This window comes from Engraulis encrasicolus, chromosome 16 (genome assembly GCF_034702125.1).
Source record: "Engraulis encrasicolus isolate BLACKSEA-1 chromosome 16, IST_EnEncr_1.0, whole genome shotgun sequence".
Classification (NCBI taxonomy): Eukaryota; Metazoa; Chordata; class Actinopteri; order Clupeiformes; family Engraulidae; genus Engraulis; species Engraulis encrasicolus.
The window spans coordinates 22,844,366-22,857,461 of NC_085872.1; the positions used below are offsets into that span (position 1 = coordinate 22,844,366).

At 42.0% G+C, this 13,096-nt stretch overlaps 2 protein-coding genes across 2 annotated transcripts; one reads left to right on the forward strand and one right to left on the reverse strand.

Annotated features, from left to right (window-relative positions):
• Positions 1-1,442: 1,442 nt before the first annotated feature.
• si:dkey-94e7.2 (uncharacterized protein LOC100141353 homolog) lies at positions 1,443-4,978 on the reverse strand. The gene is made up of 7 exons (XM_063220302.1): positions 4,915-4,978; positions 4,538-4,653; positions 4,234-4,389; positions 3,809-3,913; positions 3,009-3,218; positions 2,304-2,496; positions 1,443-1,545 (listed from the first exon to the last, which is right to left on the reverse strand). Exons 1-7 carry the CDS (start codon positions 4,935-4,937, stop codon positions 1,443-1,445), a joined length of 906 nt encoding a protein of 301 aa, XP_063076372.1. The 5' UTR covers positions 4,938-4,978.
• A 3,328-nt stretch (positions 4,979-8,306) lies between these two features.
• LOC134466404 (probable G-protein coupled receptor 141) lies at positions 8,307-10,936 on the forward strand. The gene is made up of 2 exons (XM_063220303.1): positions 8,307-8,362; positions 10,017-10,936. Exons 1-2 carry the CDS (start codon positions 8,307-8,309, stop codon positions 10,924-10,926), a joined length of 966 nt encoding a protein of 321 aa, XP_063076373.1. The 3' UTR covers positions 10,927-10,936.
• The last annotated feature ends 2,160 nt before the right edge of the window (positions 10,937-13,096 follow it).

The window sequence follows — 13,096 nt, forward strand, 5'->3', positions numbered from 1 at the left end:
CAGAGACAGACCCAGAGGTACCAAGCATCCTGTTTCAATCTACAGGACATACATGCAATCTTGACCAAAATGCTGAAGAGTAACACACACACACACACACACACACACACACACACACACACACACACACACACACACACACACACACACACACACACACACACACACACACACATTCACAGTTATACTTGACCAATCTTGACCAAAATGCTAAAGAGTAACACACACACACACACACACACACACACACACACACACACACACACACACACACACACACACACACACACACACACACACATTCACAGGTATGCTGGAGTGCCATCTGCTGGCAATAAGTGTAAGTAGGTGAAAGTGCATTACAGACTTTTATGTTACGTTCATGTCTTGAACATTGTATATATACTTGTGTAGCTTGAGACTGAGAAGGTGATTTTTCAAGGCATTATGATACTGACACACTTCACGTAAACTGAACATTTGCTTTTTTTTTTTTTTTTAAATCAATTAATGGTGCATTTAAATACAAAACTGGTAACCCATTTTGTTCAGGGTGGCTTCATTGAGACAGTCTGTCTTCATCTGAGGTGGAATTTTAAATAGGATACCACAACAAAATACAGGAGACAGTCATAGGAGGAAGTGCTCTGTTTGTGAGAGCCAGTGAGAGCGGCAAGACAGTGGTGTAGTCTACGTAGAACGCGGGTATACGCGAGTATACCCACTTCTAAATTTCAGGGATTTCAGTATACCCACTTAAAATTGATTGACCCATTATTTTGAATGGCACAAATATATACAGTATACCCACTTCAAAAAATTCTCCAATATACAGTATACCCATCAAAAAAAGTAGACTACACCACTGCGGCAAGAGCAAGTGTGTATGAGACAGGAAAGCGGACAGCCGTCATCAGTCTGTCTGACTGTCTGTCTGCAATAGTTGTGAAATAGTGTTACACATCACAAGACATACATCCACTGGTTAGCAATTGGCTTTATTGTACCGCCTATGTTATGTAATCTACATTGGCAAAGGCAAGAGTTAACAGAGGGTAATACTAATTGCATTTTAGAGAAAAAAAGTGCTTGGCACGGTTGAAAGTTGATATGGCATACTAAATAAGCAAAAGCAGTTACTGTAAGGGACTTATGTGTAGTGGTGGTGGTGGTGGTGGTGTGTGTGTGTGTGTGTTTGGGGGGGGGCGGGGGGTTAAACACATAATTCTGGACGATCTCAGTCATGCCCTGCCACAACCCCAGTCATAACTTGTCTTTCACAGATCATTGTGATACTCGTCTTAAGGCAATTGTCCAATGAAATAACCTGGTCCATTCCCAGGTAATGCATTGGTCATTCCCAGGTAATGCATCGGTCATTCCCTGGTAATGCATCGGTTATTCCCAGGTAATGCATTGGTCATTCCCTGGTAATGTATTGGTTATTCCCAGGTAATTCCCAGCATTTGGCAGCTGAGATCCCACAGCTTCTCCGCCACGTCATCATCCCTCGCTGCCCGGGAGCAGCTGGCAGGGGCACAGTTGCTATGGGAGTCGAAAGAGAAAGAAACATGTTTCCCTTTTCCAAATGAAAGTATTAATCTTTAGGATATACTGAGGGCACTGTAGGTGTGGCATAGGGAGAACTAGAGCATGACGAATGTGATCATATATCCTGGAACATTCTTGGAGATCCAGAGCGCACATTAATGCATTTATAATGTGCCTTTTCTTGAACTGAGGGTTCCCCAAAATGTAGCCCCTTCCAGATACCAATTTTGCAGGTAGGGCCGGTGTAGCCTTATTATCATCGACATTCAAATGTCTTAGAGACTTGGTCTGACCAAGAGCATAACAATTAACATCTCCCAATCTGCATGGTTGATTTGGTTGTTTGCTTCCAGACAAAGTGGGAGGAGCTCCTGATTTTTCAGGAGCTCAGAAACGATATTTGTATTTCTCCTGGCCTGACTAGAAGCAATGCTGAAGGCGTTGCGTCACTAGGAGGGCGAAACCTGCCTAGGGCCAGAGATCCATACACCAGTGATTTTCAACCTATGGGCCGGGGCCCACTGGTAGGCCCTGAAGGTATTCCAAGTGGGCCTTGAAATCATTTTCTACAATTATAATCATATTTTGGTGTGTGTTGCTATTGATTTATTTGAGTTTTATTCTTTATTGGGTCAGAAGTGGGCCCTGAACATTTGTGACAATCTAGAGTGGACCCCACGTTGGAAAAGGTTGGGAACCCCTGCCATACACAATAACTGACGCTGACATGCGCTGTAGTGTGCATTGTTCACCTGTAGTATTCCCCACTCTGTGTGTCCAGCGTTGGCTCCACAGCGCAGTAGATGGAGGTCTGGGCTCCTTGCACTATGGTCTTGGTAAAGGGCCTGACGACCTTCCACATGATCAGCAGTGGGATGTTCATGTGTCTCTTCAGCTCCGTGCGTACCACTCCTGGGTGTACCACGTACACGTTCACTCCTGAACCTGAGGAGGAGAAGGGCTTAGCTTCCACGACACGCGGCTATTTATATGCCAAATGTTTATTTCTAAACATTTCTAATATTTTTGTAATTGAAAGCATTATGACTGGTGTTAAATAATATAACACATCATTGGTATTGCAGCCTAGTAAAGTGCCCAATGTACTGCGTATAACATATGAGAACTCTGACCAGGGCCGTCGCTAGACATAAGCAGAGTACGCACAGTGCTTAGGGCACCAACCAGTGCTTAGGGCACCAACCAGTGCTTAGGGCATCAACTGCTTTGCCCCCAAAATTGGGGCCTCTTAAATTGAGGTTGACTAAAAAACGTCATAAAAAAAAAGAAATTACATTACAAAACACATACTTTTAGTTAGCAGATTATTACTATTATTATTATTAATCTTATTATTATTATTACTATTATTTAATAGGTCTGCCGACCAGTTATGCTCAGGGCCTCCACAACCTTAGCGGTGTCCCTGACCCTGACACAGTTTGTGTACTACAAACCCTTGAGCCTGTTTGCCAGGGAGCGGGTGCTGAGTATGTTGGCCAGTTTGCTCTGTCCGTATGCTCTCCTGCTGTGGTAGTGCTGCTCACTGTTGATGTCCTCAAACTGGATGGTCCCCCAACTATGTGCCATTGAGGAGACGTTGATGATCCTTGCAGGGGCAGACCTTTTGATTAAGTCCAACAACAGGAACGTCAACAGGAAGTGACCTGCAAGACAGCTGTTGTTGTCAGCCATTTTGGTTTTGTGAAAAACAAGCTATGAATATGATCATCCGTCTGGATAGTCAAAGGATGGATATTGTTCAGTGTTGCGTTATGTTGCGTTACGTTATGCGTGCTTTTGGAAATATTGGTTGAGGGTTTTACTTGGATGGGCATATAAACATGACAGAGACAAAAGACACCTCTGCACCGCAAGGTGCACCGAGAGAAGGGTGAGGGGGCCGTCATCACTGGGCTATATGTATGTGTATATGAACAATTGAACATCATAGTATGAGCAGGGCCGGATTAAGATGGCCTGGGGCCCCTAGGCTACAGGTTGCGGGCCCCCCGGAAAGCGAATTTTGCGACAAATTTACATAGATAGTGTCATAATTACATACAACGAATTAAGGATAATATGTCTACCAACTCTACTCAACCTGACAGATTAATTTTTCGATATTGTATCTTGTCATAATTCTGCAATGTGTCACTTCTGACTAATCAGGGGGCCCCTGGCAGGTGGGGGCCCCTAGGATGCAGCCATATCTAGCCTGTGCATTAATCCGGGACTGAGTATGAGCCATACTCACCTAAGTGATTTACACCAAACTGCATCTCAAAGCCATCCGCTGTCTTGGAGTAAGGGCACATCATAACCCCCGCATTATTAATGAGAATATTCACTTGGCTCTCCTCTGTCAACCAACAAAACAAATTGCCTGCATCATTTCAGTAGGCCACACATTGCGTTGTATGTCACAGATGATCAAAATACCAGCCTATACATTCTAAGCAAAATGTACTTTCCAGTTTAAGGGAAAATGAGATTGGAAAAATATATATGACATATTTTTTTACAGCATTTGTGATACCTGCCGAACACTAGTGTCTGTGTTTATCATCAATTGTTTTGACATATTGAATACATAGATGTAATAGGTCTGGTGAATCTGTGAGGTGAAATTCTATGAAAATGTAGTGCATATCCTAGTAGCTGACATCAGTGAAAGCTTACCTTTTTTAATTACATCTGCAAACTCTTTAATAGACTTGGTGTCAGACAGATCTAGTTTTCTCACCACGATACTCTGGTTTCCTGATTCATCAATAATCTCCTTCAGGGCTGTTTCTGCTTTTTCAACATCTCTACATGCAAGGATGATCCTTGCACCTATGGAGACAGCATCACAGAACGGCAAAAAAAAAATCACTGTCAGAAAAAAACAATGTCAATGACTTTTAAATGTTTCTGGAGTGTGACTTGTGTGTTGAACTCTATACTAGAATATTTTGGAAATTGAGGTTATGAAAAGAAATACCTCTTTTGGCAAGGTCTTTGGCTGTTTCTTTGCCGATCCCTGTGTTGGCACCAGTAATGATAACTGTTTTGCCCTCAAGTCTTGCTGTTGAAGACCATTGACCACTAAAAAACGCTCTATGGTATGGAACAGTTTGAAATATGCTTCATGATTGGTTTTGCAATTTGAACAGCATAACACATACCATATTAATAAACTATAACCAAATAATTTTACCGTGCACATACAACATTTGTAGTTGTTTATTCATTTTCATTTATGACATCTTATTATTGTGCATAGATCATGAGGGTCCTTTCCTTGTGAGCATTCCTGTATACATTCTACACCCTGGTACCATGTGTCTCGACTGAACAGGATTAAGAGTGAAGTCTTACCGTAATGTGTATATGTTTGCCATGTTCACCAGCAACAGAGCCACTTAGAAATCTTCCACAATAGCTGTAAGATCAAGACAAACCTGCATGAAACAACAGCTGCCCAACAATTGTGTTTTGGCATGATCAGTAGCTACTGTGAATGTTACCGTATGTTTCCCAGCACTGTGGCAAGGTTTACCCAGGAATGGATTAGGCACCACATGCAGTAGGCTAATCCTAGATAATCAGTTGGTTCCTAGTCCACATCTCGTTTGACTGTTTATAATACTTTTTTTAAATGGAAAGTTTTCTGATTAAAATTTCTGAGATTACCCGCACTGCAATCACATTCTGCACACATAAAGTTTAATTTGTTTGCCAAACAAATATTAAACATTTCTGTTTTGGGTCAAAGATCACATTGATAGATGAAAATGTAACCTTGGTCATCCTGTTCACGGCATGAATAACAAGGTGGAAAGCTAAACACTGAAAAAATCTGAAAAAAAAGTGCTTCAATATTTCAGAAATGTATTTCTCAAGACTTTATTTTGAATTATGGCATGAGCTTAGTCGTACAGTAGCCTATATGACAGTTTAGAACCAGAGCTCCCTTCTTCTTTCTGAGCAATGCAGATGACAATCGAGGTGATGAAAGCACATTCACCTCAACATAACAACCTTGGAAAAAAGGGAATTTACTGCTTTTTGCCATTTTGTTTATTACTTTGATACCCATGTAATAGTTTGTTGTTTTAATCATTTATTTTTGTTTACCTTGCTCAACTTGTAATCTGTGCCAATAGTTGCCTGCCTCATTTTAGTAACATGTCTCTTTCTATGACAGATATGGCTGTTGTTTTGTTTTTTCTATTTGAAGTAAAAGCGGACTTAAAATTGTAGTTTGCCACTATTTGTAGCCTGGTCCAAACTATTGTTTTCTTGATCGTAGCATGCTATGTGAGTACATCCTTTAAATTAAAAGGAAGTGGATTGCCCTTCCAAAGATTTACTGCTATTTTCTCAGTGCTGGGCTGCCCCCAGTAATTCTGATCCTGCCAGTCCTAGTATATGATTATTCTTTAGCCTTATATCGTTACGTTTCTCAAGCCAGTGAAGAATATGGTTATTGGATACCACCACCTTAGTTTACAGGTCCTTTTTTTTTTTTTTGCAGCTTTTTATGTAACCCTGAGCAGCCAGCCCTCACAATAGCAGTGTAGAAGAACAGGTAGGTCTACCGCAAAGTAAGGGCTGTGCTTTCATAGACATACAGTCTGTATCAGACAATACAGCTCAGGTGCACTTATATCCTCTATGTAATTGTTTCTTTCTGTCATAAAGCAATTCATGCAGTTCCATTATATTCCTACTTCAGGCCAAACACTGTGCTTTTGGCAGTCATCCTGAAATTAAAGAAATTAAAATGTGGAGTACAATATAGTGTTTTGCATTTTGCATTTAATGTAAGTGACTTGACTTATATAAACTATAAACTACAAAATCATTTTCTAAAGAATGTTATTACATGATAAGAACACAGGATGGTGCTGCAGATTTAAAAAGTACATGATTGAACCTAGGTGAATTAAAGGCACATGCCCCATTCGTTAAGGCCTGACTGCACAGGCAATTCAACTCAAATTAATTGTTTGTGGTGTAGCCATCTTCTAGGGTTTTCACACCTGGTCCCTTGCAGCCATTTAAGTGAACCCAGACCCATGACGCTGCATTTTCTGTCCATATGTGAACGCGTCAAAATGTACCCAGACCCCTCGGAAGTGAACCGTACTGAGACCTTTTTGGAGGAGGGCCGGTGATAAAAAAGAGAACTGAGACACCATAAAAGCCTAACAGGACCAGAAAGATTGGGCGGTTCTTTTTGTAATTCACTCACATGAACAAGAACAGAACTGAGTGTTTTTGCTGTCGGTTCACTTTTTGGTCCACTTAAAGAGTACTGAGTGGGGTAGGTGATACCCTTAGGTTGCTCTAATGGTTGGTAAAGAGGTTGACTGGTATTCTACTATGTTTTGCAATTTGCATGAATGGATTTGAAAAACATAATTTTGAATTGTACAATTAATTTTATTGTACAAGTAGCCTGAAATTGTTTGTTCTTGTGCACAGCGGTTTTACTTGTGTTTTGAGTATTTTGCAAATATCAAATCCAGTATTTTGATACTTGACACAGTTATGTTTTTTTATCTTATTTGTGCTATTTCAATGCTGTGCATTTTGTATCTGTTGTGTATCTGGAAATACATTTAAGTGAAATCCCAACTGGGAAACTCCAACTGCCATTGTCATTGTGACACAGCACTCCACAGCACACAAGTGAACACTACACACTGCACACAATGAAATTGCATTTATGCTTCACCCATGCAAGGGGGGAGCCCCCAATGGCGCCCCAAAGGTTCAGTGCGGCGGGATGGTACCATGCTCAGGGTACCTCAGCCGTGGAGGAGGATGTGGGAGAGTAATCACTCCCACTAACCTGGCGGGTCAGGAGCCGAACCGGCAACCTTTGGACTACAAGTCTGATACCCTAACCGCTTACCCATGACTGACCATGTTTTGCCCATCCCTGTTTACAATCAATACACCTTGACCCGTTCAACTGATTTGCATAAGATCCAAAGTACAAGGAAGTGTGTCACAGTCTCGCCTTTCTTGCTATTCACATTCTTGCCTGGCCCATGATCACTGCTTCCTGCTGCACACTTGCTACGCTAGTGAGTCGAATGGGATGGCACCTGAATGAAATGCACTGAATGATCTTTTTGTTGATGTGTTTTTCTGTGTGTGTACGTGTGTCTCTGTGTGACCACAAATGTGTAACAACTTCCCCAATGGGACGGTACTGCTAAGGAAGGATATATGAGGTAAGGGCAGTTAATGTTTCTCGCTTTCATATTTCAGCGATACAATCTTTGTGCCAGTGTGACACTTTGTCAGCTGTGAACTACATGGCTAGTGGTAAATTCTTGAAAGTGAGCAGGTAAGATAATGTAAGGTAAGATTGTTATTGGTGGTAGATATTGTTAGAATGAAGTGTTTTCTTTGCATTTGTACCGGTACTGACAGGTTTACGTTGCTAATTATTAACAGTCTTTAAACCACTAGTGTTGTCTTTTCCATGAAGTTACCATGCTGAGCCAAAGGAATACACCATGGCAGAAGGAGTAAAGCTCTGCTCACAAACTCACAGCACACAATGACTAATGTTTAGAATGTACGTATAGTGCAACAAATAGAAAATACTGTTCAGTTTGCTCCAGAGGGGGGGGGGGACACACCAAAACTTTTGGTTTTCAGACAGTCGTGCATTCCTAACTGTAGTCTCAATTTCAAATAGACTACATACAGTGTAAGATTGTGATGTTTTTTTTTTCCTTGACAGTGTAATGGGCAGAATGGACGACATTGCTGGTAATACCACTAATTTTCCAGATGTGCCAAGGTACCTCTCCACTTCTCCACCTCTCTCAATCATGTCCTTCACCTCAAACTCACTTCAATGTCTCTTGGGTTTCTTTATTCATAACTGTTTGACTGTTTTGTGCTCGGTGCATTGTATATAGCTGTCTAAACTTTGTAATTAAGTTGAATAACCAATACTTTTGGATACAATGAATACATACTTCACTGTGTAAAACACGTAGCCTATATTTAGACAACCCTCTGCTTGAGGTGAGTCTCTGGTGGTGTTTCCCTGCAACACTGAGGCACGTTGTGGTGTTTCGTTGAACTGATTGCATCAGTATGTGGCAGGATGTAGTTTTAACTTCTCTGTTTTTAATGCTTCATTGTACGTAATGTTAAACATGGCATGCATTGACAGTGACTGACAATATCAAACTTCCCCATTTTTGTCAGTCATCAGCAGCGTAACAAACAATCTACTGTATGTAACCCTCCCCATTAGTGGCATTTGCACTACAGTGGCATAATAAAAAGAAGGCATATGATAATGACAGATTTATAACTTACAGAGTTTTCACACCTGGTCCCTTTCAGCTGCCTAAGCGAATTCAGAGTGCAACCGCATCCGTGCAACCGTGCCATTCGTGAAATCCTTACGAAAAAAACACCCCCAGAAGAAATCAACTATAAGCTTCGTGGTGCCGTCACGATATAGCCTCGTTTTTCGTGGTTGGGTGACGGTGACGAGAGGGGGAATTGACAGTTGGGGTAAGCCTAGTTTGGTTCTGGGGGGAAGTATAATGGGGGCGGACGTCAACAATCAAGCGTGAGTGAAGGGTAACTGGAAACGGGACTCATACGGTAATCAAACATCTCAAACAAGCGATTTAGGGTAAGGGTTATGTTTAGGGTTAAGGTTAGGGTTAGGGTTAGGCCAACATTGGAGGAAGGGAGAGATGACACAAAGCTGACACGACGAGAGGGCTCCCCTCCCTATAGGCACGCTGCTCGGGTGCTCTCTCTCTCTCACTCGCCCTCTCTCTCACCCAGACAGCGACCGGCCCAACAGAGACAGCGAACGTTGCTCAACCACGAAAAACAAGGCTATATCGTGACAGCACCACGAAGCATATAGTTGATTTTTTTCGCGAGACTGGGCAGTGACTCTCAGCATTTTTGCTGCATATGTGAATGCTCCAAAGCGTACCCAGACCCCTCAGAAGCAAACCGTACTGAGACCTTGGTTGATGTGGTCTCAGTTTGGTTCGCTTATGAGTTCTGACAAGTAACACTTGTGACTTTAATCACTTAAGGAGGGATCTAGAGGACCGAGAGTGATGAAAAAAGAAGAGTGACACACCATAAAAGCCTAACATGACCAGCGAGATCAGCGAGTTCTTTCTTTAATATACTCTAATACTATTTAATATGAACAAAAACAGATCTGAATCCTTTTGTTGTCGGTTCACTTTTTGGTCCACTTAAAGAGGACTGAGTTTGGTCCACTTAAAGGGGACCAGGTGTGAAAACCCTAATACTAAGATAATTCATATTTTAAGTTCTTTGTCATTTTTTTTGCTGTAGGCCTACATAATAGAATACATGTCACTCATTAGATTCATTATTATAGATGGATTTGTTTAAAGATCATCCAAAAACTATTTTATTTTTTCCTCTTTTTTATCTGACAGCATGGCCACCATTCCCATGGAAGACGGGATGCCTGATGCAGAGAGGTACATCTTGATGACCATGTATTCCCTGGTCCTGGTCATTGGAACGTGTGGCACCGGACTCATGATCAACACGCTGAAGTCCAACACACGCTCGGTGACCACCATGGCAGTGATCAACCTCATCATCGCCCACATGATGTTCTTGCTGACGGTTCCCTTCCGCATGTACTTCTACGCCGCCAACCACTGGAGCCTGGGCCGCGGCTTCTGCAACTTCATCAGCATGATGGTCCACGCCCACATGTACATCGCCTTCATATTCTACGTCATTATCCTGTTGGTGCGCTACGTCACGTTCTTCAGACACAGGGACAAGCTGGAGTTCTACAGGAGGCTCCACGCTCTGGCCGCTAGCCTGGTGGTTTGGGTGGTCATTCTGCTCATCATCTTCCCCGTGACCCTGACAGAGTATGGCGTGGAGACGACGAACGGCACTGCTGTCGTCGACCAGTGTTTTGTCTTCGGCGAGGCCCTGAAGGATGTCGGGATCTCTGTCATAAACTACTTGCTCTGTGCTGTGGTGATGCTGGTCACGTGCGTTCTCCTGGCCGTTCAGCTGTGGATATTGGGGGTCGTCTACAAGAAACACGGCAAGTTGGCCCTCCATCATCAGGAGTTCCAAGCCCAGCTCAAGAGCCTGAGCTTTGTGATGATCATGCTCGTTTGCTTTGTCCCATACCACGCCTTCAGAGTTTATTATGTGTCTACGTTTGTGCGTCAGACAAATGAGGAGATGCTTGATCGACTGGAGCTTAAGAATGAGATATTTTTGGCTGTGACAGCATTCAGTGCTTGCGACATGCTACTTTTCATCAGCAACATACGGTGGAAGAATGTTCTGTCTCGGTGTTGCTTTTGTAAGTAGGATACATTTTCAAAATTCACGGTTCTCAAATTTGTTTCCATCTAAGCTGGCAAAATGTGGTTTTCATTGTTAAAGAAGTATTGATTTCATATACTTTAGCAGTGCCAAGAATCAGGCAAGCTGACAGGGTGATGGAGGAAGAGGCATTCAACTGTTCCAGGCCCACGGAGAGGGGGCTCTTCATTACTGATAATGGGGCCCTCACAAACAGGGCCGGATTAATGCACAGGCTAGATATGGCTGCAGCCTAGGGGCCCCTACCTGCCAGGGGCCCCCTGATTGGTCATAAGTGAAAAATTACTGAATTATGACAAGATGCAATATTAGTCATCTGTCATGTTGAGTAGAATTGGTTATCTTGAATACCTAGCACATAATTATGACACTGTATGAGTAAATTTGTTGTGAAATTTTCTTTCTGGGGGCCCCACAGCAACCTGAAGCCTAGGGGCCCCAGGGTATCTTAATCCGACCCTGCTCACAAAACTAGTTCAACCCAAGGAGGTCTATATTCAACCTCATTCTAGTAGTGCATTTCAAAGGGTTGGGTGCAATTAAAATATGACCTGAAAATGGATAAGGAGTTTTAATACTGCTGTCTGATACAGAACTGAAACCAACCACTATCAGTAGGCAGTAGTATGTCACTGACAGGACAGAAAATACAGTGAGTGATACATTAGTGATAATTATTATTGTTCTGTCACACAGAATGATAAATGAAAAAAATATACCAGTATTTATCCACATTGAGAAGTCTTCCCCACTTTCTTGTTAATAAACGTACAGATTGCTCTGCCCCAATTTTTAGGTTAATACATTCTGATTCTTCACAGCTGATGTCATCTTCTCAGATGGCTTCTCAGATATCGGAAAGAGGTCAAGAGCTTTAAGAATCCTAAATGATGGGAGTATAGCTGAAAGGAAGCACCAATGATCATGATGTTTGCCATATACAGTTGTGCCCATATGTTTACATACCCCAGCAGAATAAACGCTTTCTTCGCGATTTCTCACAAAATATGAAGGATTACACAAAACCTTTTTTTTCACTCATTGCTAGTGACTAGCTTAAGATATTTATTAGCAATATTCTGTGTTTACTCTTTCAAAAGCATGATCACAACCCAAACTACCCAAATGACCCTGTTCAAAAGTTTACATACCCTAGTACCTGATGCTGAATATGGCCCTGTTTAACATCAGGGACCGCTCTAAATTGTTTGTGGTAGTTGTGGATAAGGCTGGATAATGTTCTCAGATGACAGAACAGCACATTCTTCCTGGCAGAATGGTTGTTTCCTATAATATTTTTGGGTGTCTTGCTGGAACCTCACATTTGAGGTTTCCCCTGAATGGCTCAATGATGTTGAGATCAGGAGAGTGAGACGGTCGCTCAAAAACTTCATTTTATTCTTTCTGAAGCTAGTGACGGGTTGATTTGGCTTTCTGTGTTGAAATATTGTCATGTTGGCATGTCCAAACAATGGACCATGTGCAGTTTCAAGGCTGATGTGTGTCAAGTTTCCTCCAGTATTTTTCACAGGGCAATGTATTCATCATTCTGCGAGTATGGATCAAAAGTATAATGCATTTGTAACTCAAATGTCCCCATGAAATCAGTGGTCCATGACCATGTTTCACAGAAGGGTATGGTGTAACTTTCATCATAGGCTCCATTGACTGTTCTCCAAATGGTACTGTTAATAGTGGCCTAAAAAAGTTCCATATTGATCTCATTTTTCCAAATGACTTTGTCACAGGCATTTTGATGCTTCTCACTGTGCTATTTGGTGTATCATATGCAAAATAACATGTTTGCATTTTTGTGGTAATGGCTTTCTCCTGGCAACCCCCAACAGCCCATCTTTCCTCAAGTGCCAACATTTTTTCATGTTGTCCTATATTTCACCTGAAGTTATTTTTTAGTTGTCCTATGCCTCCTGAACAATTTCCCTTGCAATGATCATTGCAATGCAATGATTCCCTTGCCCATTGGCTTGATTCCAACCAAACTCCTCATATTGCATTTCTGAATTGAAATTCCAACGGTGCCAACATGACAATATTTCGACACAGAAAGCCAAATCAACCCGTCACTAGCTTCAGAAAGAATAAAATGAAGTTTTTGAGCGACCGTCTCACTCTCCTGATCTCAACATCATTGAGC